This window comes from Spea bombifrons, chromosome 6, assembly GCF_027358695.1.
Source record: "Spea bombifrons isolate aSpeBom1 chromosome 6, aSpeBom1.2.pri, whole genome shotgun sequence".
Classification (NCBI taxonomy): domain Eukaryota; kingdom Metazoa; phylum Chordata; class Amphibia; order Anura; family Pelobatidae; genus Spea; species Spea bombifrons.
The window spans coordinates 1,923,311-1,950,960 of NC_071092.1; the positions used below are offsets into that span (position 1 = coordinate 1,923,311).

The window sequence follows — 27,650 nt, forward strand, 5'->3', positions numbered from 1 at the left end:
GGGGCCCTGTAGCGCAACGGGGCCCCTAAGCAGCTGCCTAGTCTGATTATACGGCCCCCCGTGGGTTACTCAATGTTTTCTCCGGGGGTCCCTGGAGAGACGCAGACAAACGGACTCGTTCCATCTGCCAAGCTTCACAGTGAATGATTTGGGTCGGGGCCACCTCCCACTGACTCTGTAGTATTGTACTAACTACTCCCCCTCGTATCTACGCCGCAGGGCTCACCACAGAACTTCACAATCACTTATTACATCAATTTCTTCAAAACACCGCCTTTCCTTTTAATTTATTGCACTTTTTTTTAGGGCCCGGCCTCAAATACCTGACTCACCAGAATCAACATTTTTATTACTTTTCAAACCCTGCCCAGAAATAATTCTTTCATTTTTCAACAAAACTGCTGAATTTGAATGTCGTGCAACCCGAGGAGCTGACGCTCGGAAGCACATTTCATGATACCGTTATTTGACGAGCTCGGGCTTTGATTCTGATTGCTAGCATTAGCTGGATAGTCCTGGCGGAATTATCTGAAGGGTTAAAACGAGGATTTCTGTCACATTGTGAAACCAAATTCACCAGAAAAGTGCCAAAACGTCAGCCGCCGTGTGGCCTGCAAAACGCGTCGGGGATTTTTCACCAGACAAATGGGAACTACCTAACTTTTGCCCCTGATTTAGCCCTGGGAGGGGTAGGATCCCCTGATTTTGCCCCGGGAGGGGTAGGATCCGCTGATTTTGCCCAAGGAGGGGTGAGATCCCTGATTTGGCCCCGGGAGGGGTGGGATCCCCTGATTTAGCCCCGGGAGGGGTGGGATCCCCTGATTTAGCCCCGGGAGGGGTAGGATCCCCTGATTTGGCACTGGGAGGGGTAGGATCCGCTGATTTTGCCCAAGGAGGGGTGAGATCCCTGATTTGGCACCGGGAGGGGTGGGATCCCCTGATTTAGCCCTGGGAGGGGTGAGATCCGATCCTCTCCCCCCCCCCCCTCCTTAGAGTCTGGGGCTGTTTCTTTTGACAGTTTCCAATGGGCGGGGAAGCGGCGAGGAAGGGCTCGAGAACCGGTTGGCCGCCGCCGACGTCACTCTACCCGCCTTCACACAGGTTACGCCCCCTTGGTGTGGTGACGCAGGAGGCCGGTCGCTCGGATTCAGCATGGCGGCGCGGGAGGCAGGGGAGCTCGGTGGGGCCCAACTGGCATAACCCGTCCACTCCGTGACCCAGCGCGAGATCCGTGAGTCCCCGCGATACAGGAGCCCGTCCCCGCGCTGTGCAGTTTTTGCCTCTGCCACCCTCCTCCGGAACCCCGTCACCGGCTGCCGGGCCCCAGAACTCCTGCTTTGGGGTGACCCCGGGCCTGGCCCCCTCCAAAGGCCTCTGTGATACTGAACCCCCGGGGGTCCTACGGATGTTCCCTGCCCTCTAGGATATTCCCAGTCACCCGAGGGCCCAGTGACTGCATCAGCCACCTGTCAGATTTACCCCTGCACCCCAGGTGGGGCAGGCGCACAGAGCCAACTGCCCCCTCTATGCTGGACATCTGCCCCGGGCTGGGCATGGGGATAGGAAGAGCCTGCTGTATGTGACAGGCCTGTATCTATCAGCTCCCACCAGAGAGGGCAATACATTGTTTACAGGAAGTGTTTACCCCTCACCGGCAGTTTATGCCCCAGGCAGGGCAATTCCCAGGCTGGCAGCTCTTATCTGCACTGTTCCCGAGGATGGAGTGAAAGTGCCCCGCCTGGACAACGGAAGGCCCAGGACTCTTAGCCGCTAGTGGTGGACTGTCCTATGGGACCAGTATGGGGCATTGGCTGGGGCACTGGAAGGGTAGTTTACAGACTGAGCCCCAGCGTGTTATGATTCGGTGATTCCTCCGGCAGCGGAATTTGCTGAGGTCTGGCGAGTCCGGCAGAGGGTGGCCCGGACCAAGTTACTTCGTTCCCGATTGCAGAGACCCTCCGCCCCACGCTGTCCCAGATGCCTTCAGCCTTGGCGATATTCACCTGCCGCCCTAATTCGCACCCGTTCCAGGAGCGACATGTCTACCTGGATGAGCCGGTCAAGATCGGCCGTTCGGTCGCCCGCTGCCGCCCGGCGCAGAACAATGCCACCTTTGACTGCAAGGTGCTGTCCAGGAACCACGCGCTCGTTTGGTTCGACCATAAGACTGGCAAGGTAATCGGCAGCTGCCGCCATATGATAAAGTAATTGTACTTCCTGTTCAGTGGCCCTCCGTCTAGGCGACACGGCCCTCTGGTTGGCCCTCTGGATGTGCTGGGGTCAGCAGGGGGTTCCTTCCATACCATCTCCTTTAAATGGAAATGTATGTCGTGGTGTGACTTACACCGCCAGCTGTCTTCCGAGCAAGACGCGACTTCACCCTCCAGTCATTGTGACCCTTTAACATTGTCGTAAATACCCCGTGGGGGCTTTTATTATACCATCGGTTAGGGCGTTAAAGGAGCGGGACGGGGCGATCTCCAGCCGCCGCGCGTCTAGATGCTCCGTACAGCAGCCGCTTCCTGGAGTTTTGCGCTGCCTGATAGCATAAATTAGCATATATTAGCATACGTTTAATAATTAATACTGATAATGATCTATTTCGGAATTATTACTCAGATTTGAATCCCAGCGAGTATTTTTTTAGTGAACGCCGTTATGGTTTCGCGGTCCGTCACGGCGTCCCCCCGCAATGTTATTATTTATTGTTTAAGATAGCGCCACCGTATTCTGTAGCGAGGTACAAAGATCGGTAGTCCAGAGTGCCGTCCCGCTGGCGATTCCGTAGATCCACAGGAATGTGTGGGGGCCTTCAGGACGGAGAGACCTGCCCGTGGATCGCTTTATATAAACCGCTCTGTGGGGCAGGGTGTGAAACCTCCGTGGGTGGCTTTGGGGAGGAATTAGTTCATGTATCCGTGTTTTGTATGGAACATGCATTTTTTTTTTTTTCTCTAAAGGGTTGGACAGTTCTAATTCCACAGCGCGGTAACCGGACCCGTCCCCCACCGAGGCTCCAAAATACCCGCCGGTGTCTGTGACTTCTCATAAGAGGAGGAAAGCCTCCGGCGGGGGCTACGGGGGTCCAGGAGGCGTATGAACTCGTCGCTATATGTCTCGTGTTAAGACATCCGGTTATTAGACATTTAGCTCGTCGAGACGTCCTGCGATGGGCTTCTGGCTCTTGTTGCCTGCTTTGCAGGGTGTCTGTCTCGTGAGAGTGCGATGATCGCAGGGACTCCGGCTGTCTCTTTGTCAGTGGCAGGAAGGAAATGGTTTGCGTGTGGAGAGATCTCTGTTACGTGATTGGCTGCGTCGTTGTGATTTCGTCACCGTGCCGTTGATATCGCGACAGAAAGTCACTCGCTGGGCTGGAGTTTATTCGTTGTGATTTATGTAACGACCCCGATCTCTGAGCGGGACGCGGGATTATCCGGTAGTTAGAGGGGGGGCTCCGTAGGCTTCGCTCTCTTCCGACGTCCTGTTGATGGGTAGACAGAGATGAGTTTGCCGGCCGGCGTCGGGCTGTTACGGCGGAGCCGAGCGGCAGGTTTTACCGATTAGCCCTGGAATTTTAAGCTCGGGGAGAGCGGTTTGGTTACGGTTACAGCCGCGCTACCAGCGAGAGAACCTGATTTCCTTTGTTTCGTTCTGAAACGGAGTAGTTAAGCGGCAGAGACGGGCCGGCAGCGTCCCCGGCAGCATCCCCGGCACCAGGTCGAACCGCCGCATGGATTACCGTGCCAGCAAGCGGCTGCTCGGGATCCGCGTCGGATCCCTGGTTCTGTTTAGTAACGCAGAGGGCGGCTGGAACATCCGTTAAAACCAGATTGTTTGCCGGTTGTCCCGGGTTACCGGCTTCTCGGACTCTCCGACGTTCGAGGTGCAGTCCCCGCTTGGTGTTTCAATAAACAAGCAGATAACGTCAGGAGCTCGTGCTCTCGATATGGGGATTCCGTAAGAACCCGGTTTGGTATCGACAAGAATTCACGATTCAAAGCCCAAAGAAAGAAAGTTATTGCGGGAGATTAATGAAAGTTTTCTTCTCGCTTGCAGTAACAATCCGCGTGGAATCCCACACAGCGCGCCGCAAGCAACTTTTACGTGGATTTGTTTTTATTCCATAAAATAAGAGATTAGGACGGTTTACATCACCGAGAGAGACGGCCGCCGTTAAGGGGGTGAGATGAGATTATAACGAGAGCGCCGAGTGTCCTGATAATATCGGGAAGCATTTGGGACGAGGCGTTTGTTCTGGGAGGATCGAGGCCGGCGATGGTGGGTGGGTTGTCGGTAAAAGCGGCTCTCTGACGCGACGGAGAAATATTGTGCGTTTAGGAGTGTGGTTGGTTTGGGGTTATGTGACGGGGACCGGAAGGTTCTATAACGACGAGTATAAAATAAAGTTAGGAGTCAGGAGAAAAACTTTCATAGGCAGCGATGGGTGGCACCTGTGTGAAACTGGGCGGTGTTCAGGTATAAGTGGGCGGGGCATATGTCAAATGTGGTTAAAGCCAGCCCCTAGAAGGGTAGAGGTCAAGGTAGGTGCCTCGCCCTGCCCTGTGGGGGGGGATCTGGTCCCGCTGCGAGCCGACTTTAGGGGAAGGCGTTTCAGTGTATAGAATACTCTATAGCTGCGCATGGAATCAGTTTGCTTGTGACGTTATCGACCAAATCGGACGGGCAGAATCGTGTAACAATCAGTGTCGGAATGGGTGGGCGTTCTGCGGTATTTCAAGCAGTGCCCAACCCCCCCCCCCGGTGTCACGGGCCGGGACGGCACCAGCGGCGAGGGGCCAACTCTCAATGCAATAGAGAAATGACCCGCCGCACCCCGTAGTGTGTCCGTCCGAGGTGTGAATGCTCAGGGCTCCAGCATTCAAAAGGTTAACGGTTCCAGGTTCATTTTTTTTAACCTGGGATTAGATAAAAACTGAAGATATGGTTTTTATTGCGCTGGCAGTTGCGGAGTTAAAATGGTTCCAGCCGCACCCTGGGTTCTAATCCCGTCTTCCTCGTACCGAGGGCCGCTTCGGGGTAACGAGAACTTACAGAGCAGGGGCCGGCGTGGACAGGGAGCTTTACGCTGTACCTGAAACTTTCTGCCTCCTGGATATACGCATTAATTTATGGGTCTATAGTATAAAGTCGCACGTATAGATATAATTAACCCTTTGTCCGGATCCTCTTTGTTTTATATATAGCCGCACATTTTTAACCTAAAGGTTTTGATTCCTAAATGATATAAAGTTATTGAAATTGGCGACTTGGTGTAATCTGTGTGTGTTGGATATGGAGGATGTGTAGCGTGTAGCGTGTTTAGCGTTTGTAGCGCGTCTCTGCTGCGATACATGCGGACGAGTCTTCATTTTTCTTTAATAAGCCATTATTAATAAATTGCCCTCTCGGGGGGCAGACGTTATTCTGGGAGCTCGTTTACCCCGGGCAGCGTTGAAGACTTTATTCCTGCCCCTGCGTTTGGGGAGAGATCTGCTTTGCGGTGCGGTTTGTTTGTTGTCGAGAGGCTCCCGAGCTGCCCTGACCGCGTGTGACCCCTTGGAGCGCGTCTTAGTAATTCAAGCCCTCGGTGCCCTCCATGTGTAATTGGATTGATTGCCTCGTTACGCGGGGCTTCCCCATCTGCCGCCCGCCCGAGAGCCCCCCCCCGGGCTTTCCTGTCCCGCTTCAGATGGTGAAGTGCATTAAATATTAATAATATAATTATTATTAGTAGTACAGAGATGGGGGGGGTATGATCTAGGTTTAACCCTTCCGTGTGCTGTGAGCTGTTGGCGTGGAAAGGGTTACAGACGCCCGTCTCCATTGACCCAGACTTTTAGAGAAGTCTGTTGTACAAAAACCCAGCGGAGCAGAAAATAAAGCAGCATTGTCTCGCACGCGTGGGGAGGGGGGTGTGATCTGACGGGGGGGGGGGGGGTCGATTTTGATGGGGGGTTGCCCCCCCCCTCCGAGTTTGTCATCTGCCAGAGGGGAACAGACGCCGCGTTTCGCAGAATGATGTCCCCGGCGATTCCCCGGATCGCTGCTCCCAGACACCCCCAGCATCCCGAGCCACGCGGGGTCGGCAGCTGCGCTCGTCGCCGACAGAAGGATGACTTCCAGAAAACACAATAATAGCTCATAATAATTAATTAATACTCTGCCCTAAATGATTTGGGCAGAAATGACCGCATTATACTCTCTTTCATTATTTATTTCCCCCGTCGCTTGCCGCCCCGGCGCTCGTTGGCTTCATGGTTTCCTGGCTGGCAGTTTCGGGTAAATACCCGCCCCGGTGTGAACGGCGGGGGGGTCGGGGCAGGGTATCTGCTCGGTTTCTTTTTCTTTTCGTCTTGGTGTTTATTTTGCCCTGAAATATTTTGAGAGAGCTTTGTAAAGGTTTGTCTGTTACTTCGTATCGAGTCGCCTTCCGTCGGATCCGTTTTCAAAGCGCGTTTTGTTATTCTGCTTATTCTGAGAAGGTGTCTCCGCTGGCACCCCCTTCCTTCTCCACTAATACCCCAGCAAACCCCCCGGTCCGCTCCGCGGGGTAAAATGTTTCCGGCTGCAGACGTGTTGTTACCGGCCTCGTTACCTGCGAGGTACTTTATTGGTTTAATGAATGCAGGGTCCCGGCCGGTGTTGTAGGTAACGGGGGCCTCGCTTTCCCACCAGGATACTCTTTAAATAAACTTGGAATTCCTGCCGGTTCCCGACGGCTTCCGCCGGAGCGTTTCCTGTTAGTGCGGCTCACGTGCAGAGTAAACTTTACACAGCACACGTATGACCTTGGGCGTGTTAGCCATGTTCCCCTCACCCTTGTATGTTTGCAAACCATCCTTCCACTATATATGCGTATTCGGGTCGCCTGCTTGCGGCACCGGTTCAGCCCCCGAGTTCTAGACTGCTTGCGATAAAACCCCGCTGCGGCAAGCTCTTCTGTTTCCGAATGAAATTCCGCGACATGGCAATAAGAGGCGTGTCCTCCATGTGTGTCCTCCATGCAAGATGGCGTGTTTTTTGGCGTGTCGGGGAGAACGCGCTCGTCGGGAGACTTGCAGGGACTTGATGAACTTTCACTCATATCTGTCCTTCCAGCAACCTGTAAAAACTCGTTGAACCGAGAGAACTTTGGCAACGTCTTTATGATTTCTGTGATTGTCGGATGGGGGGGGCAGCGATCCTGTAACTGCCTGTAATTATTAGACTTCAGTCTTAGAAAGTGTGCCCCCAGGACACGGGAACCCCAATAACGTCCCCATGTATGTTGTGTGACTGCATTAAGCGGGGTCCAGCCAGTGTGCGGTGCGTTGCCCGGTGGGCTGCGCCGTGGAGCCGGGCCGGTGCATCTCTTCCGTTACGTAACGCGGATGCCCTTTGCTTTACTGCTTGTTAAACATTTACACGGAAGCGTTTCTTATCCGATGACTCAGGATCCGGAGGCAATTAAACGTCTAAAAGCGGCTCTTTCACCAAAAAATAAACTTGGCGTTTAAGTAACACAGAAGTTACCGACATACGGTGCCGATGTAGTTAATGCCGCGCATGACCGATTTCTGGAGACACCGTAAAAGAAAATGTGAAGTTCTGTCTCTTCTATTAACTCTTAGAAACCCTTTTCCTGCGCAGCTCATAAAACGCGTTACAAAGATGTGCAACGGTGAGCAGCCAATCAGGGAGGGGGTTCAGTGTTGGGACATTCATGCGCAGCACAACCAAACCGCTGACATAAAACATCAGCTTGCTGAATGAACGCTCCTATTGGTTGGCGTGGCTGAGTGCTGAATGAACGCTCCTATTGGTTGGCGTCGCTGCGTGCTGAATGAACGCTCCTATTGGTTGGCGTCGCTGCGTGCTGAATGAACGCTCCTATTGGTTGGCGTCGCTGCGTGCTGAATGAACGCTCCTATTGGTTGGCGTCGCTGCGTGCTGAATGAACGCTGCTATTGGTTGGCGTCGCTGCGTGCTGAATGAGCGCTCCTATTGGTTGGCGTCGATGCGTGCTGAATGAACGCTCCTATTGGTTGGCGTCGCTGCGTGCTGAATGAACGCTCCTATTGGTTGGCGTCGCTGCGTGCTGAATGAGCGCTCCTATTGGTTGGCCACGATTACACAACGTATATTTAGCTCTCTTGCGGTGGAAGGAATGCTGAAATATCGGTTATGGTGACGTTTATGGAATCTCCTGCCTCTCGGCCCTTCGGCGACACTTTTTTTTTTTTCCTGTGGGTTGTTGATTTATGTTCTGCTCGGGGGGTTCAGCTGCGGGTCGGTGGTCCGAAGCGGCCCGTGGCACCTGCCTTGTTGCGAATGGACCGAAGCACTTTGAGTGTTAATCCTCGTGATTTGGGGTCGTGTTCTCCGCGTTCCGTGAGAGCTGCGCCCAGCGTGACTCAGGAGATGACTCATGAATGAAGAGCTGAGTGTGGCCCGTCCCTGCGAGCCGGCGGCCCGGACCTCACTAGTAAATAATGCGTCTCCCGCGGCCGTTCCCTGCCTGAGCCGAACCCTAAAGAATCTGTGTTTGCGTCCAGAGTGCGGCGGGGTAGGCGGTGCGCTGCCGGATTGCGTTGGGTGCTCCTTGGCTGCGCAGGCACTCGGCTTGAAGGCTGCCGCCGGCTCATTCGGGGTTCTTTCTGTAAAAACAATGTTTGTTCCCGATGGCTAATTAATTAATTATTGCCATTTCTATAAATAACCCGGGCAAATTTTAATGTTTAATGCGCTGTTCTTGTTGCATTAATTCGCAGCTCGCTTGCAGCTGGGGGGGGTCGCGCATGTCGGCTGCGGTTTTTATGCTGCAAACTGATATTTCTGCACTTTTCAGGAATTTTCAGTCCGTTGTGTCTCGCGCTGTTCCAGGCCACAAGGCGTTAATATGTAAATACAGCGATATATACCCCAGAATGTCGGGCCTTGGGGGCATTAAATGCGGAGAGCACCACTTGTGCCCAGCTGGGTCTTCCGCGCGTTTGGCACCGAATTACTGGTCTGGGTGGCCCAATGGCTCGCGTTATTTCCCCCTTTAAATGTTTTTTTAACCCACTCGTTCGGCAGGCGGTTCTCTCCTTGACAGTAGAGCTTACAATTAAATTCCACCTGTTCCGGAGGTCTCTGATAGATGCCCCCCTGGCCGCCCCCGTGGGGTAAGACCCTCCCAGAGGAGTGGGGCAGGTTACTGGGTTTCTATGACTTCATTTTTCCTTCCGCTGGCGCTGCGTTTAGCGATGGATCCCCCGGGGTCAGTGCCTGGAATGCTGCCTCCCGCGAACCTCTCCAGGGACTGTTTGTTGTGTGAATTCCTCGGCCCCATCCGTCTCTCCGCTGTCAGGAGCCCCTGCTGGACTTCCTCCCCTGCTGTGTCCCCGACTTAAACATTTAACCGTTGAGGGGCAAAGTAGGCGTCTGCCCGCTAAATGGATAATAAAGCCGCGAGCTTTCTGTGGAGTCCGGTAATATTTGGGTCATTTTTGGCTCTTGCTTTGTGTGATGGGCCTGCCATGGACAGCTTGTCATCTCTTTAAAGTGTCTCCCCCCCCGCCGTTAAAATATCTGTCAGTGGTGGTCTCTGAGCGTGGTGGTCTCCGCTGCGGTGTATAACGCGAGATACAAGCCTCTTCTGCTTTCTGCCTCCCGGTGACGGACGAGCTTTCCCTGCTCAGCCCGAGCGTGTGCCCCCCCCCCCCCTGCCGGTTACCCCGCACCGTGGCCGCTCTCCGTTCTCGCTCTTGTGGTTTGTCCTCGAATGACACCTGACCCGGTTCTGCTCCATGTGACCCCCAGCGCCGCTCTCTGGCCTCCAACCCCCCCCTCTGGTAACCGGAGCCGTCGCCGCTCTCACGTCTGTGTATTTAGTAGACGAGCCATCGCTGCGCATACATTTTTTTGGGGGGGGGCCAAATTCACACAAACAAATGAAAAGCTTTTTAAACCATTAACCCTACGATTGCCGAGCATCTCACAAAACCGCCGCGCGTCCTTCTAATAATCCGTTGAAATCACGGCTTCTCATCGCGACGATCGCTTTAGCCGATAAACGTGACACGCGATAAAAGATAGCGAGGGCCTTGCGCTCAAGAGCTTACGTTCTTATTGATGTTTTTGGTGCTGTTCCCAGGATGGGGCCGCTCGCCGTAGCTGGGTAGTCCTGCCCTCGTCTTTAGGGGGGGTTTTGGAGAACTCTGAGGGACCCCCTAATCCCGGAGCCCCTGGGGAAGGTGACTCCGCGTTAAGACGCTTCCTTGTGCTTTTTTTCCGCAGTTCTATCTCCAAGACACTAAGAGCAGTAACGGCACCTTCATAAACAGCCAGAGACTGAGCCGGGGGTCCGAGGAGAGCCCGCCCTGCGAGATCCTCTCAGGGGACATCATCCAGTTTGGGGTAGACGTCACTGAAAATACCAGGAAAGGTAAGGACATTAACCCCTCGCGTGACCTTAACGGGGTGAAAACGCGTTGGAAGGCCGTGGAGTTTGACAGCACCACGGAGTTTGTTGGTGCCATCTAAATAATGATAATGAAAGGAGCGAGGGTGGGCTAGTGGTGGTCGGGAAATGCATAGCTTGGCGCGGCTGCCGTTACAGCCACGACTGTGTGTTTAAGGCCTGATTTATTTATTTATTTTTTCCTCCCCTGGCAGTGACCCATGGTTGCATAGTGTCCACAGTAAAGCTCTTCCTACCCGATGGCCTGGAGACCCGGCGGCGCTCAGAGTAAGTCCGACCTTCCGCTCGTCTTTATTGCGATGCAGATGTGTGTGCTGGGAAATGCTCGCGTGCGCCGATCCACAAAACTGCCCCCCCCTGCGCGCCCCGGGTTCTGCCACCGGACGCCACGCTGGTATTTCCGCTTATTTCGGCTTTAGTCCCACTGATACCGAGCGTGAAGCTCTGCTGCCGGGGATAGATACTGTCCGCTGCTCCTTCGCTCCTCTAGAAATATGTCCCATAAACAGTATTTTTGTGTTTTTTTTAAATGCTAAAATGCGCTGAAATTGCCCCAAAGTAATCATGGAGTCATTTGATATTTCAGAACAATTGCTTTAGGGTGCAAGCAGGTTGGGTTCTCTCCCCCGAGGTGCCGGCGCCCTCTGCTGTGCAGGACGGGTAGTAACCGCGGGATTTCTGCTTTAATGGTTTTTTTGCTCTGGGAAGGTCGGAGCACCGAGGCAGAGAACGAGTTAATTCAAACATACCTAGATTGTAAGCTCTTTGACCAAGGCCCTCCTCGTCTTTAGTTGTATTGTTTTGGGATGCAGTACTTATGTCCGCTTTACCCGTTGTACAGCGCTGTGGAATAAGATGGCGCTATACATATAAATCTATAAATAATCCTAATTCCCCTGCGCAGTGATCCCTCGGCGTGACGCCGGCTGAGGAGTGATAGGTGTCGTAGTGCTAAATGGGTTGTAATGGAAGCTTTTAACAAACGCAGCTTTTTGTGTATAGTTTTGGTAAGAATGAGACGTTTTGCTGATTTTCTGCGACCTTTGTGATGAATGAGACTTGGTTTTATCCCGAAGTGTTGGCTCTGATCCTAATCTCGCTGCGAATAACTAAACCCCGGCGCCAGCTAAGTGACCTTCACCCCATCGGCAGTGTGTGTAGTGTGTGTGTGTGTGTGTGTGTGTGTGTATAGTGTGTGTGTGTATAGTGTGTAGTGTGTGTATATGCGGTTGTTGTTAATCGCTGGGATAGCCGTGCGTGCGCAGTGGGGCTCCGTTACAGCGTATGGACGGCCGTGTTATAGCGAGGGGCGTCTGGCAGTAAGGCTGCTTCCAACTCTAATCCCCACAATCCATCGGTGGCCGTCAACTAAACGTTCCCCGGAGCGGGGGTGCGCGACGTGCCGCTTACGCCTGGGTGTATAGTCATTGCTGTGTATGGGGGGCATCAGGCAGGCAGAGACCGCCGGGTTAACCCATTAGTGTTTGGGGTTAATGGGCGGTTTAGTGGATCCGGTCCGGTCTTGGTCACAAGCTGAGAAATCTGTGGATTTGTGAGAATTGCTAAAATCAGATTATCGGCTCAGGTCTGTCGCCTGAATGATTCGAACTATAAAATATATTCAGGGTGCCTGGGGAGGAAATACCCCTGGATGTGAGGCCAGCGTCGGATTCTGAGAATTGTGTTCTGAAACCGCGCGCCGCACTTCGACTGAACACCCCCCCCCGCCCGTGGCGCACCCCCCCACCGACAGCGTCCACCACACTCCAATCCCCCCCCCGCCAGCAGTGTTCGCTGTGCTCCGACCCCCTCCCCTTTATATCCATCTTTGTTATATTCTAATTTCCCGTTTGACATCGCGCGGCTCTGAAAGAGTTAACTTGGTCCTAAAAGAAATCCGGTTAATTCCGGTGTCACAACAGAAAACCACAAACTCTGTTACATAACGAGGAGCGAGCGGAGACACGCCGGACGGCCGCGAGCGTCCATAACACGCCGAGCGACGGCGTCCCCCCTCCCCCGATCACCGAGCTGGTTAAGCTGCGCGTTCGCCAACTAGTGCTGGGAGGTAACTAGTTAATGCACTCTTGGCGCTCCAGTTCCGTGGCTCTGTGTTTGCGGACAGAAAGGTGGAACAAAGTTGTAACGAAAAAAAAAAAAGAGGAGGCGAGAGTTCAGGGGCCGAGTGAACGTCTCTCCCTGCGAGGGTTAACCTGCGGCGCTCCCTGCGAGGGTTAACCCGCGACGCTCCAGCAGATCCGGTTAAATATTTCCAGAGCCGTCGCCGCCACGAACTCTGCGTGAAACTTTTCCTTTCTTCTTTTCCAGCGTCATCCAGACCTCGCTGCCCAGCCCCGTGGACAAGGTGAGTGCCGACGCTGTCATTGTGTTCCTCTGTGATGTCACCGGGGGGTCGCAATCGGCCGCTCGTTTGTGATGTCAGGTGTCGGCACGGAGCGGAACCTCTATACTTAACGATCGGAAAGATTCTGTAACCCGACGCCTTTTTTTTTTTTTTGCCAAAAACACGGTTTCTTGCCCCTGTCGCTGCTGCCCGGTGTCTTTTTTTAATATGTGGGGTGAGATTTGGCCCGTTTACCCCCCGTCACCCCGAGCCGTGTTTTTCCTTTACCTCCAGTGACTCCTCGCTCCGTCCCGGGAAAAGCTTTCATTTCTTTCCCTGGCCCGATGCCAGTTTTTTTTTTTTTTTTTTTTTTTTTTTTTTTACAGAGCATCGTGCTGGCAAAATAAAAAGGTTTTAATGGTGTTTGATTTGGGCCGCCTTATTCCTCCCCACCGTTAGATCGCCCCTTGTGCTGTGTATTTATTACCCTGTACTGATCACATCCAAGTGTTAGCAGGAAGCTCTCCGGCGGTTTGTGAACTACAGCTCCCATGATGCATTGCTGGGGAGGTAGTGGTGGAATAACGAAGCGTTCTTGTATCCCTGCGCAGGTTGCTGCTCACACTCCCAGTATGTACTCTCAGGAACTCTTCCAACTCTCCCAGTATCTGCAGGTAACGCGCTTTCCTCATCGCGTCGCCTCGCGCCGGCTGTTTATTACGCGGTATTTCTGTGCGGCCGGCTGTATAACGAATAACGCAGCCTTTGGCAGTGGCGCAGTACAGAAAAACCCGTTATTGTGTTACGCTGCTCGCAGACTTTGATAAATTTCTCCGAATCTTTCTCTGAATTTTTCACGTGAAATTGTAACAACGTAACGCGTTATCGCCTAAAACACGTTAATGGCTAAAAAGTGTGAATTATTATATTATTACATGTAATCGCAGAATTTCCATAAAACTTCCCGGAATGAAATCTTTTCGCGTTCTGCCCGCCGACGCGATGTCGCTGCCTTGCGGGTAAATTTTATTCTGACTTTCCATCTTTTTTTCTCTTTTTCAGGAGGCCTTACATCGAGAACAGATGTTGGAACAGAAACTGGCCACACTTCAGAGGCTGCTAGCCAACACGCAGGAGGCCTCCGACACCAGCTGGCAGGTACATCAAAAATCTGCCCCCAAAACGTTCGCCGGGGGCAATTCTTCCACGTTCGCTTTCTTCCTTCATATCCTGAAATTATGGGAAAAGCCGCCAATAAAGAACACCCCGTCGTCCAAAAGTTTGGGGTCACTGAGCTGGTTTTATGGAAAACACGGAAATTTATGGCAGTAGCATAATTGCAAAAAGGGTTTTCTAACCATCAATTAGCCTTTTTAAACTTAAACTCTGATCAGTGAACACAGGAGTGATGGGAGTGATAAAGGGCCATTGGAACACGGGAGTGATGGGAGTGATAAAGGGCCATTGGAACACGGGAGTGATAAAGGGCCATTGGAACACGGGAGTGATGGGAGTGATAAAGGGCCATTGGAACACGGGAGTGATGGGAGTGATAAAGGGTCATTGGAACCCAGGGGTCTTTTCCAACATTAACCCTGTCTGCGCTGGATTTCTGATCCATTTCGTGTTAGTGTAGTATTTATTATTATTATTATTATTATTATTATTATATTTAGTACCCGGCACGGTTAGTATTTCTTTTCTGTGTTTTGCTAAATGTTTTATTGCTTTGCAGGCTCTAATAGATGAGGACCGGCTGCTGTCGAGGTTAGAAGTCATGGGAAACCAGCTGCAAGCGTATTCTAAGGTACGCACGGCCTGTCCTGGGTTATTTCTGGGGCTGTCAGCCCCCGAAAATCTTATGGAAGAAAATGTTCCTCTTACCCTACTCCCCTCCCCCGGGGGGCTTATTATCCCGTGGATCGGTTTATTATAACATAGGTTTGTTCTGTGAAAGTTAGGCTTCACACAGTGCAGGCTTTCAGGATCTCCTCGTAGGTACAGTGATCAGCCTGAGCCTCGGATACCCGGAACTTGTTCCCCCTGTGCTTTTATTTATTTATTTATTCTTAATCCCCAAACGCGCCCTCTGATTGTCGGACGGATTGACTTTGTATAAAGATGTTGGGGTTATCCCGCGTGCGGACAGCACATCGCACTGACGGGGCGTCGCTTGGGCTCAGACGCTTCGGTTATTGGAGCAAACGGGGAATTTGTTGTTTTACTTCCCACTAAAGGGTTAAGAAAATGCCTGCCGGCTCTGAATAATCCTCTTATTTGAAGTACGCAGAATTATCAATAGAATTAAAAGCAAATCCTGGTCATTTCCAAGCTGCTTTTAAAGAGCTCGTTACTGCATAACACCTACTGAAAGTGAGAGTCGGGGGCCGGGGGGCCGGTACTTTGTGTCCCGGGTCCCTTCGTTAAAACATTTGAACTTTACGAGCGCGATGATAACGTCTGGTCGGGATATTCGGCTCACGGTCTTGTTCGTCGTGTTTTGCACCGTGACCTGGAACGGGCAGAGATCGCTCTGGGGGGGGTTATTTCTGGCCCGGGGGCCGGAGATTCCGCAGGATTTTATTTAACTCTCCCCCTCTCTTCCCGCTTCGTTGCAGAGTCAGACGGACGACGGCATTCGGAAAGAGTTGATTGCTCTGCAAGAGGACAAACACAAGTACGAGACCACAGCCAAAGAGTCCCTGAGGCGGGTTCTTCAGGAGAAAATCGAGGTGGTCCGGAAGCTGTCGGAAGTGGAGGTAACGAGCGAGACGGTGATGCAGGCTGTGAGATTGCGGTCAAGCCTTGGGTTTCAGCGGCGTCCAAACCATAAATACCGATATATGGTCTGGAAGTCGCCCCCACCTCTAAGGCCTCTGTCTGATGGGGTCCGTAGATGGCCTTTTTTCACCTCAGTACATGTTTTTTTTGGATAAATCGATAAAATGTTCACGCGAGGGAATGAGAAAATAGTCCGTCTGCAGGAGACGATTGCTCTCTTCTGCGGCCTTCCTACGCCTGTCCTTCTCGTTGAGGACTATTCTACAAACTCCAAACACAAACGTATCCGCTGCCAGTCCCACAAATAACGACCTGACTCTCCTCTCTCCTCCTTCCCATCTTAGAGAAGCTTAAGTAACACGGAGGATGAATGTACCCACCTCAAGGAGATGAATGAGCGAACTCAAGAAGAACTCCGAGAACTCGCCAACAAGTACAACGGAGCCGTGAACGAAATGAAGGATCTCGCCGATAAACTAAAGGTAGAGGGGCTGAGATAACCGTGTAGACCCCGGAGCGTTACCGTTACTTTAGGTACTGGATCGCTAAATGGTGTGTTAGGGCAGTTTATAATCGCGGCTTTGGAACGTACCGAGTCGGCGGTGCGAACGGTTGCCTTTGGCGGTTCCGTTGATTGAATGAACGCGTCACGACCCGGTCCTCTGTCCGCAGGCGGCTGAAGGCCGACAAGACGAAATCCAGCAGAAGGGCCTGGCCGAAAAGAAGGATCTTCAGCATAAAATCGAGGAGATGGAGGAGAAGGAGCAGGAACTTCAAGCGAAGATCGAGGCCCTGCAAGCAGACAACGACTTCACGAACGAACGTCTGTCCGCCTTACAAGGTGAGCCCCGCGCCGCCCGTCGCTCCGCAGCGCGTTCTTTTTCGTTTGGCAAGTTTTTTTTATTTTTGGAATTCTGCTTGCAGTACGGTTAGAGCACCTTCAAGAGAAAACGCTTAAGGAGCGCAGCAGCTTGGGTAAGTGTCCATGTATAGCTAGCGGTCGGTGCCCGAGGCAGGACGGAGCATGCCACGGGCCCTGGTGACCCCGGCACTCTGTATTATTTATCCTGGAATAGTCTTTTTTTGGTTATGCATTATCTCTCTATATTAGGGGTATGCCGCATGGTGTACTCCTCACCCCTCTCTGTCCTCTCCCCCTCCTCCACCGGACCGCACGGTGACTTGAGTAACATTGTCCTCTGATAGCCCAGCTCTCTACCCCTTGGAACGGGGAGAGAAGCGGCAGCTCCGGTGTTCTCGGATGGACGAGCGGGCGGCCAGGAGGGGTTGGCATTTCGATAGAAAGGAGTGAAATTGCAGAATAATACAGGGAAGAATGGATTGATGTCCTCGCGTGAAGCGTAAAAGATAAAGGCGGTATTATAATGTTTGATGCAGAGCCGGTATAAATGCCCCCGACGGATGCGCCGGAGCCGGGCCGGTAACATCCGTTCGTCAGAATAGAAATGCTGCCAGATGTATATGCTACACGGTGACAGCGAGTGACATGCGTGTCTGAGCTGCAGGGGTCACGCGTGTAACCTAGAAGTATCCAACAGTGAATGACATGTTTCTGAGCTGCAGGGGTCACGCGTGTAACACATAGCACACGTTCATTAACTCCTTGCTCGCTGTGGATCTGGGCATTGCACCAGCCGGCCACTAGATGGCACTGTTTGTTTTTTCCTTTTAAACTTAATTTGTTAGAAACATCGGGATTTCTGGACGTTTAACCCGTCGATAGACAGGACTGCGTGAAAGTGGAACGGAGGCACGAAACCACTTTCAGTTACGCTTCGCTTTATTGGGCAATAATAATCTTTTATAATCTTAGGCATTCAAGTTGATGACTTCATACCCGAAATCAACGGCAGTTCTGAAAAAGGTATGTCTTACAGCCTTCCTGGTATTTGGGGGAATATGACGGGATTACAATCTTACACGTTGGAAGGGGTGATGCATGCGGCCTTCGTACGTCATACCCAGGCAACAGTACATGTATACCTGGGCATGATAGGAGTGTGGTTGCTGTTAGCAATCGTATATATATTTAATACAGCAATCAGACTCCTATCATGCACAAGCAGCCAATACATGCTGAAACCTGGCTTGCTGCTGCCCCCTTGTGTATTAATACTGCCAGCAGTATGGGGTCTACACATCACAGCCTCCCTGTACCACATTCATGCTATCACACACACATTCATTGATTTACTCATTCACTAACATTCATTCACTCTTCCATATACTCATTAATTCCCAGATGCTAATCATTCACATATACTCATTCATTCCCTCAATCACGCATATTCGTTCATACACGATTCAATGTCCCCCTCTGTAACACAGTGTAATGTTGCGTAACTAACTCTGGACCCCTTGCCCTGATTGACAGCCCCTCGTACCCCTTTTGCTCAGTGTGGGGGTCTGTCGGGTGAAGCCGTTCTCTTTTCTAACCATTAATTGGCTGCGTGACCTCGTCAGTCACTCTGCTATTTGTGCCGCTGTTAATCCCTGGGATGTCTCACGCGTTCATACTCGGTCCCCCTCGCCATCTGCCCCGCACGCTGGGTATGTGACCCGGCTCCTTCTCGCAGGAATCCGCTACAATCCTGAAGCTGTTAACAGGGCCGGGGGTTGGAGAGGCGTTAATGGAGAACGCCAACGCGTGTATTAATAGCCACCGCAGCGGCCGTGGTGTTGTATTTCACTGTTCCTATTGGAAACAGCAAATGAACGAAGGAAACGCGACCCCGAGGGGCTTCTGACGTTCCAGTTAAAGGGGGGCAGCTTGGTCTTTGGGGCACCGTCTGCCTCCATCGTGCTTCACGTTACAGCAAATCTTCATTTTTTAATACAAATCGATAAATGGTGTGCTGGGTCGCTCCGTACTTTCGCTCTGTCTGGCGGGGGCTTCCGATTTGCTGCTCAGATCTTGTTTAGCGGGGAGGAATTCCCGGCCTCTCCCAGCCGGTCCCCGATCCATTGTATTAACTGCAATAGAATTTCCATTATCAGCGGCGCCCATCAGCAACCGGAGACGCGATAAACTACTGCTGGCAACAGCTCCACACATAGACGGTCTGAATTTAAAACTAAACGGTCAGAAACTTAGCTTTATTGACAGGGTAGTAGATTAGTGGAGCAGCTTCCCAGCAGAAGAGGTAGAGGCTAATAAAGTGCCGCGATAGGTACAGTATTTTGAGCCGTGCTTTCTCAGACCACGGTGTGTAGTTTGTGTTTAATTGTTGGTTAAATGGATCGGAAAGCAGGAGCACTTCTCTTCTTCCTCCCCGGTCTTGTATTTGCCCTTTGGGGCAGTTTTCACAAACCCTCCATTAAGCAGAAAAGTCTCCAAACGCAGAGTCTCCGGCGGGCGCTTGCATTTTTGACCATTAATGGAACTGTCTGTTTCATGCAGAATCAGAGGAAAGCAGCCAAATCCTTTTGTTTTGAGCGTTTAACCCGTTGAGTGCCGCAGTGAAACCTCTCCGGATAGCGTTAAAGTAACTCCTTCTCGTAACCTCATACAACTTGGGTCTTATCCTCTAAATGCTGCTTTCTGTCCTGCGTCTTGTTTTAGGGGGATGTAAAGGGTAATGCTTTGAGTTGTTTTGGCCCCCTCTGTGGGTCCGGTGCCGTTAACCCCTCGAGTTGAGTCCCGCCCCCCTCCGGTGCTGGCAGGGGGTGGGCTCCGCGCGTTATAAAAGGGCATGGAATGCTCTCCCGTCCCAGAGTAAGGAGACGTTTCTTCTCTTTGGCAGATAAGCTGATAGACGCCGAGCTGACCGGGACGCGGCATGAAACGCGACGTCTGAAAGGTACGGGAGCTGCGGGGGCGCCTGGGACCGGGGGGCTTAACACGTGGGGGGGCTTAACACGTGGGGGGGGGGCTTAACGTGTGTGGGTGGGGGGGGCACCGTAAATGCAGAACGCCAGCAAGTTTCTTTTTTCTCTTAATTGTATCGTCTTATCTGTGCTCTGCCCATGGGGGCCGGTAACTTTGTATCCGGAACGCTTATCCCGAGGTCAGAGGGGTCCTCAAACAGCGAGGAGACCCAGAGGGTCTCCGTGATTATTTCTATTATTATTATTATTATAATTAGTATAATTATTCATTTTACATCCCAGAAAACTGTTTTTCTTTGAGGATAAAACCTCCTGTCGGTTTTGTAAATTCTGCCAATGTTTCTGACCCCCCCCGGCCGTCTTCATGTATCTCGGGGGTCTTGAGTGGTATCTTTTTTTATAATCTCATCAGTAAATAGAAATATTGTGTAAAGCGTAGCTTTTCTGGGGCGACGTTCTAAATTTGGATTGCCCCACACTTTGCAGGGGTAGTAAAGAAATGACCGGCCACAGTTTATGGAACCAGATGCGGGGGGGCTTTATTCCGCTGTTACTGCAGGGAGCGTCAGTGCCGCCCCGCGCTCTCTCTCTAAACCCCGCTCTCTCGCTGCGCCCTGCGCTCTCTCTCTCTAAACCCCTCTCTCTCGCTGCGCCCCGCGCTCTCGTTATCCAAGATTTCTAACCTTGGAGAAGAAGAGAAAATCCGGTTTGCTGTGTTTTTGCCGGCATGCAGACGGTTAATAATCCCTGTGACGCTGTCTGTACCTCCTCTGTAACAACTACCCGCTCTGGAGTGATTGTCCTGTTTTGCCCAAACACGGTACTGAGCCGAGCATTGTGACTGCCGCTGATAACGGGGGTCCGAGATAAGCCCCCCCCATGCCAGCTGATAACACGCACACTCGGCGGGTCATTGAGGGCAGCAGCGAGGCTGTTAAGGTTGGGGAAATTCCTCCTTTTTTCCAGTAAAAGTTCATTTATTTGGGCAAATTCATTAATTTCATTGTAAAAGCTGATTTTCCATAATTCTGGCTAAATGTAGATCAATTATTTCATACAAAATGAGGACCGGCGAGTGCCGAGGGGCAGCCGATTCTCTCCGCGCGTCAGACACTTAGAGTCAAGGAATGGGCAGCAAACCTCGCTCTGGGACCCCCAGCCGAGAAACTGCTCCTATAACCCAGGTGTAATTACCCCGACGGGTTCTCCTAAAGCTTAGAAAGAATCCAGCCAGGGCACAAGTGATGTAGATTGTTCTGGTGATCGATCACCTGGTTGGGAGTCACCATAGAATATCCCCAAGCCTCAGGCCACGTCCCACCTGCCCCTTCGCCCCCCTCAGTTCACGGACAGACGGACGGACCCCGTGTTTGTCGGATGCAGATCTGTGTGTTCTGGAAGCTTCCGTTGTGCGTGCGCCGCGCGGAGCCCTGCCTCGGGGCAGCTGTTGCCGGCATTAAACGCGCCGCGCTCAGTACCAGCCCTTATTTGGCAAAGAATGTTGAGAACCCCCAAACTATGACGTAATCGGCCGGGTATTGCCTTTCCGCCCCGGCGTGATTGTATTTATCCCCCGGGACCCGGCGTTGGTAAAAATAACTCTTTAAGAGCCCCGAACAAGTGGTGAAACCCGAGCCGCCGACAGGCAGCCGCCGCCATTCATCCCCAATCTGCTTTGTTATCCCTCGATCCTAGCACAGCGCTACAGCATACGACGGCGCTATATAGAACGCTATATAATAATCTGCTCATCATGTCGCGGTAATAAAGAGGGGGAAGGAGGCTGCTGGTTACGATCTTCTTCTTCTTTGTCTTTGTAGATAGTTTGGCAGAAGCGAAAGACTCGGATCTCTCCGACACCTTGAGCCCCAGCAAAGAGAGGAGCAGCGACGAAGCTACAGGTATCATCAGTTCTACAGGACTCTCCGAACTTGGGGTACTTTGACATAGTGGCGGCCCACTGAGAGGGTGGTAGATAAGTGGAGCAGCCTCCCAGCAGAGGTGGTAGAGGGTAATACAGTGAGGGTATTGAACATGCATGGGATAGACATACGGCTCCTGAATCTTAGACGAGACCAACGACTGATTTAAGGTTTGAGTCTTCACAGCAGGAGAAACGGGCGATCTGCCGGCAGGTGCTAGGATTAGGATTTCTGCGTTTAGGTTGTTCTTGTGCTTTTAATGTTGATTAATGTGGTTTAGGAAATTCACTAACGTTTCTTTTCTTATCACAGACGGCCAAATGGACGAGCAGGACCTTAACGAGCAGATCCCCAGAGTCACGAAATTAAAAGGTGATCTCATCTTTGTCCAATTTCTGTCCTCCTGCTTCTCATCTGCCACTCCGTTTATTATCAGACGACGTGTTTAGCGTAATAATATCCGGCGGCCCCCCAGTAATAATATCCGGCGGCCCCCCAGTAATAATATCCGGCGGCCCCCCAGTAATATCCGGCGCGTCTATAAAGCCCCCTCTTGCTTTGTGCCCCGTAGATGAGTTGCTTCACACCCAGTCCGGGCCGAACGAGCCGAAGCAGGAGATCCAGCAGCTGCGCAGGGAGTTGGCCGAAGCCCAGGAGCTGGCCAAGAGCAGCCGGCAGAAGTGTCTGGAGCTGCAAGGTAACCTCCGAGAAAAGGAATCAAATGTGGGTGGCAAACTTTTAAAGGCACGGATCCCTGTCCAGAACTCGGCCCAGTGCCTGTAAGGGGCCGCAGGGCACGGTGCCTGTAAGGGGCCCCCTAGGCGAGCGTATCGCTGCGTGTGTGGATATGGCGGCCGGCGGGTAATCTGCTCTGTGTGTTTTTGCAGCTCTTCTCGAAGACGAGAGAAAGTCGAGCAGATTGCAGGCAGAGGAATCGAGCAAGCAAATCCAGCAACTCCAAGGTATCTCTTCATTCCTTCGCCCTCTCTCCTCTCGCCCCCTCTCTCTTCTCGTTCGCTCGCCCCCTCTCACTCTCCTCTCGTTCGCTCGCCCCCTCTCACTCTCCTCTCGTTCGCTCGCCCCCTCTCACTCTCCTCTCGTTCGCTCGCCCCCTCTCACTCTCCTCTCGTTCGCTCGCCCCCTCTCACTCTCCTCTCGTTCCCCTGTTGAGTTTTATTAAGAGTATAAGAATCTTTATAGAGTTGTGGAGAGAAGGCAGTCCCTCTCTTCTCGTTCACCGATGAATCCGATAGAAATGGCTGCTGCAGAGCTCTCGTTTCATTGCTGCGTTTTCTGTCTTTTTTTTTTTTTTAGCTCAGCTGCACAGATTACAAGACGAAATCGAGATCTTACGAGAAGAGAAGGAGAGCGAGATTTCCAACGCGCGGGAGGAGCTCATGAACGCGCAGGAGGAGATCGCCATTCTCAAGCACGTTTCTGAACAGGTGGCCACCGAGCGGGACGGGGACATCGCCGAGCTCCAGGGAGAGCTGCAGGAGGTGCGATTCGAGCTCGAACACTGGAGAAAAACCGCCTCGCGCTACGAGAAGGAGATCGTCGACCTGCAGGCCAACTTCCAGGCTCAGCGTGAGGAGCATGAAGAGCGGCAGAGGCACGAATCTGCTCAGTGGCGAGGTGCGTAGGACCTCCTGTAACCGTGTCATGTCAGAACGATTCTGGAACACAGCGTGCGATAGGTCGCTATGACAACTGCACCCTGTTCATAATCCCAGTAATTAAAGCATGACCCGCTTCATCGTGGGGTCCCCGTCTCCTACTGCTCCTGCCGGCCCAAAGTGATATGGAGACCGGGCTCCGGGTGCGAGGCAGACATTGAAATATCCGTCTCTTTCTGCAGCCGAACTGGAGACTCTCAGACAGAACGTCCGTTCCCTGGAAGCCGAATGCCTCTCTCTGCAAAAGGAGAACGGTCAGCTGAGTGAGGAGTGTCAGAGGATAGAGCTGGAGCTTCACAGGTGAGCGCCCCCCCCATCTCGCTACCCTGTAGACGCTGGTGGGCAGTAATCTAAGGATATTGGGGTTGGGGCCGCCAGAAGTCAAACTGTCATAAACAAAGGGTTAAGTGACCATGGGTTCGCATTAATACCGAGCGGCTGCCGGCGACTGTGGGTTCGGATTAATGCCGAGCGGTTGCCGGTGACCGTGGGTTCGGATTAATGCCGAGCGGTTGCCGGTGACCGTGGGTTCGGATTAATGCCGAGCGTTTGCCGGTGACCGCGGGTTCGGATTTATGCCGAGCGGTTGCCGGTGACCGCGGGTTCGGATGTCCTAATGCGCTCTGCGTGTTTCGTTTCAGCTCTCGGAAACAATCCCTGGACCTGACCGGCGACATCAGCGTCTTGCAGACCACCCGCAAAGAGCTGGAAAGCCAGGTGGGCTCCTTGAAAGAGCAGAACCAGCGGGAGGCGGCGAGCCTGAAGTCTCAGCTTAAAGAGGCGGAGAAGCGGGTCCTCGGCGTGCAGCGGGAGGTGAGTCCGCGGCGGCGGTTTCTTTATCGTGCGCGTCCGTCGCTCTCGGCCGAGGTGCATCGAGTCTTCTGTTTGTCACTTTTTGTGTTTCCAGTTTGACGACACGCAGGCCAAGCTGTCGGAGCTCAAGGTGACGTTTGAAAAGGCTGAGCAAGAAAAGCAGACGCTGGCGGAGGAGCTGAAGCTGAGCAAAGAAAGCCTGAAGATGCTGCAGGACAAAGGAAAGAACGTAAGTGTCTGCGCCTCGCTCCCGGCGGTTTGTGTGTGCGTGCCTCGCTCCCGGCGGTTTGTGTGCGCGCGCCTCGCTCCCGGCGGTTTGTGTGCGCGCGCCTCGCTCCCGGCGGCTTGTGTGCGCGCCTCGCTCCCGCCGGCTTGTCTCCAGTGTCAGCTGGACGTTGTCCACTGGTGAAGACCTCAAAGATACCTTTAAGGACCCTCTCCAGACGGGGCAGATATCTTTGTCCCGCCGGCTTCAGACAGACTTTACTGCGCGCGGCGTCCACTTGTTGTATGTTTGGATGCTGAAGGTCTGCGGCTACCATGGGCTTGCACTGTGTTTTTGTATCATTATTTTATGTGAAGCGGTGTGTAAATGCATGCGCAACCAAAGATTGTGTAGTTTGGGAGACTGATTAGACACCCCCGGAGATTCACATTATAACCGGGCACCGGGTAAGGCTTCCTTACATCAGACCGAGTTATGAATATGGTGTCCGCGATGTGGGGTATAACCCGGAGCGGCGAGCGGCCCCCTCTCCCTGCGACGTGCTGTATGAACGAGCGGCACATCGTCTGCTGCCCCCTCGTGGGGCTTCGGCTCACACGGACACATCACGGGTTTACACGTTCACCGCACACGTGTTCCACGCTCTGCCGCTTTCCCGTGTGACGGGTTCAGATCTCTTACCTTAGAAAGGTGCCGTTTCCAGGTCGTGTATCAGGGGGTTCACTGTCAGCTCTTCACAGCCTCCAATGGGAACTCTCAGCCCGATATACAGCGATATTATAATACAGGGGGCAGCGCGTCCCCCGGGCACCGGCTTGGGGGTCGCTTCGGCTTTACTGCGCGTTCACTGGAGCTTTCCTTGGGTTCTCCAATCCTCTGTTCTCTCTTTTTATTTAAACGCCTGCTTCCCGCACCTCGTTCCGTTACTAAGAGAAAAACTCCGTTTAATCCACTTTTCAGAATTGGGGAGAACATCTGAAGCGGGGCTCTCGGTGTTAGATTTGGGGGCTTCCCGCGGGGCTCTCGGTGTTAGATTTGGGGGCTTCCCACGGGGCTCTTGGTGTTAGATTTGGGGGCTTCCCGCGGGGCTCTCGGTGTTAGATTTGGGGGCTTCCCGCGGGGCTCTCAGTGTTGGATGACCTTCTTTTCTTCCGATTTTTTTTAAATTATTTGTGCCTTTTTTAACCCGTTTTCTCTAGAGCTGCACCGAATCACACAAATTAAAATTCCGCTTCCCGTTTCCAATCATTTGATTTAATTTTTGATTTCTTTTTGTAAGCAGATGAATGATTTCTGATATCCCTTCCCTTCTTTAGCCTTCCGTATCACTACCCGTCCCAGCCGTTCTCTTCGGCGTAGTCCTGGTTCTCCTGTATTGGTGTTTCGGCCTATTGTGGTAGAGAAAGGTACCGGAGCTGCTCCTGTGTGGTCTGTCTGTCCTCTCGTCCCCTCCACGTCCCCCCCACGTCCCCTCCACGTCCCCCTAAGTGCATGATCAGACCCCACACGAGTAACAGTCTAATTACTAACATCCAACGTCTGTTCGTCTCCTGCCGTCTCTGCCAGATAAATGTGCTCCATCGTCTGAGTGTCTCATCGGTGGCTGGCGCCGGGTGGAACTGAAGCTTTAATAGACCCAGCGGCTCTAGTTTAGTTTGTGACCCGATGTGGAACCCGTGAGCGCGCTTGGCTCTGAACGCTCCCGGATCCTGAGATTTCGGGTTAGAGATCGCTCGGAATCTCCTGTGATCTGAAAAGCAACGTTTTTGGGTGCGTTGTACAGCGCTGGGGAATATGGTGGCGCCATATCAGATAATAAATGAAGAGCTGCTCGGTCTCTCTAAGCTTCGGTTCTTCTCCCCTCTTGAAGCCGGAACCTCTGTCTTCAGTCTGTTGATTACATGTCTTCATCTTGATTTGCAAATGCCTGGCTGTCTGTCTGTCTTTCAATATATTTTGAATTTTTTTTAAAAAACACCCTTTTTTGTGCATATCTTACAGAAATATCGTAAATCGAGACCTAAATGGGGCGGAGGGGGGTGATTTGGTCCGACCAGCTTTACCCTGAATACCTTTAGCCAGCATTTGCTTTTCTTTGCAGTCCCGCAGTTGGCCACGGGGGGCGCTTATGTGTAACTCAGACTTATTACAGACCAGATTCTTCCTGTGCTCCCTCCTTTTGAATTTATTCATTTTTCTTTTTTTGTGTTGCCCCTTTTGGGCAGAAATATATTTAAGCGTTTCACCTTTTTTTATTTGTCAGGGTGCTGTACAGACCTGAGGTTTTATATTTATATTCCGTCTATTTAATCTTTTTTTTTTTTTTTTTTAAGACCCCCTTTGTTTGAAGTCATTTTAAACGCAATAGCGGGAATGTAGCCACCTTTTGTAGCTGCTAACGATAACAAAATATCTGCTGTCCTCAATGTGTCCTCTCTTTCTGCAGAGATCGTGGCCGTGGATGACCGTGGTGGCCGCTTTAGTGGCCGTGACTTCCGTCATGCTGTACCCCGGCCTTAGCAGGGGCGCACCGTGAACCCCAATCTAGAAGCCGCGTGCCGTCCTCCATTGACGCCGGCGGCGCTCGCACCCTGGAGAAGACGAAAGCAGATCCTTAATCTTCCTTTTTACCTCTTCAAACCCACGAAGCTCTGAGCGGCCCCCGCCGCAGGGCCGCGTGCTTTAAACTGTAATATATGTCTGTGTCCCACGGGGAATAAATACGAGACTTTATTCTGCTGTCAGGAAACGTCGCTTGCAATTTTTCATGTCATTTTTAAATCTGGTTTTGGTTGGGATTGGAAATAATTTTTTTTTTCTGGTGACCTCAGACGAGCTCCTCGGTACCAAATGATTTCTGGCCGTTTGGGTTGGTGGATGTTTTACGCTCAGATCTCAAAATTTAAGTAAAAAAAAAGCCGATTTTGGATACATTTGCCAAACGAAGCCCTTGCCCGCGGTGATTGGCGTGGAGTTCGCTGTTTATCGCGCGACGCCGGCGGTTTTAAGGAGACCTCCTCTATTTTTCCATTTTTATCGTCCACAGTTTGACTTCGAGGTCCGTCTTGTACTTTGCCACGGCGTATGTTCCCAGCACCAAACGTTTCGTGCGTCTCTGTACAACACTACAGCTTTGTATCCCGCGAGCTCGCGCTCTTCGTTTCTTTCAGTCGGAATGTAATATATTGTATCGCATTTATAAAGTGATTTCTTATTTTCTTGGGTTGAAGGGGGTGGAAGGTTCCAGGTTCTGGTTCCGGGTTCCGGGTTCTGGGTTCTGGTTCCGGGTTCCGGATCCGATCGAAGTCTCCGGACGTTCATTCTGTATATTAAATCCTCGGAGGAGAACCGGTGATTATTTCTTTAAGCTTTGATTGGAACATAAAGATTCACAAACTAAGAATTTAAGGCAGAGCCGAGCGACTCCGCAGAAAATCCTTTTATAGACTTCTATAAATCTATTTATTTATGAAAAAGGTTCATTTAGCGGGAAAGTACAATAAAGATAGCGTTTAGCGCCGATCCACGCGGTCCACGTCCCAGCTTTATTTACAACGCAGTCACGGCTTACTTCTTACTTCTTACTTTCCAGGTG

At 52.1% G+C, this 27,650-nt stretch overlaps 1 protein-coding gene across 4 annotated transcripts; it reads left to right on the forward strand.

Annotated features, from left to right (window-relative positions):
• Positions 1-1,119: 1,119 nt before the first annotated feature.
• SLMAP (sarcolemma associated protein) lies at positions 1,120-26,804 on the forward strand. Of its 4 annotated transcripts, XM_053468984.1 has the most exons (23): positions 1,120-2,175; positions 10,261-10,408; positions 10,639-10,711; positions 12,773-12,809; positions 13,400-13,462; positions 13,851-13,946; positions 14,524-14,595; positions 15,407-15,547; positions 15,914-16,051; positions 16,242-16,410; positions 16,494-16,544; positions 17,404-17,454; positions 19,334-19,390; positions 21,239-21,319; positions 21,653-21,712; positions 21,912-22,037; positions 22,228-22,302; positions 22,655-22,975; positions 23,199-23,316; positions 23,658-23,829; positions 23,924-24,058; positions 25,372-25,461; positions 26,502-26,804. In XM_053468984.1, the coding sequence occupies exons 1-22, from the start codon at positions 1,978-1,980 to the stop codon at positions 25,453-25,455; spliced, it is 2,466 nt and encodes an 821-aa protein (XP_053324959.1). In that variant the 5' UTR covers positions 1,120-1,977; the 3' UTR covers positions 25,456-25,461; positions 26,502-26,804. The 4 variants fall into 4 exon arrangements, with proteins under 4 accessions (XP_053324959.1, XP_053324958.1, XP_053324961.1 ...); XM_053468983.1 differs by lacking the exon at positions 25,372-25,461; XM_053468986.1 differs by lacking the exon at positions 16,494-16,544 and having other exon boundaries at positions 1,121-2,175.
• Positions 26,805-27,650: the final 846 nt, after the last annotated feature.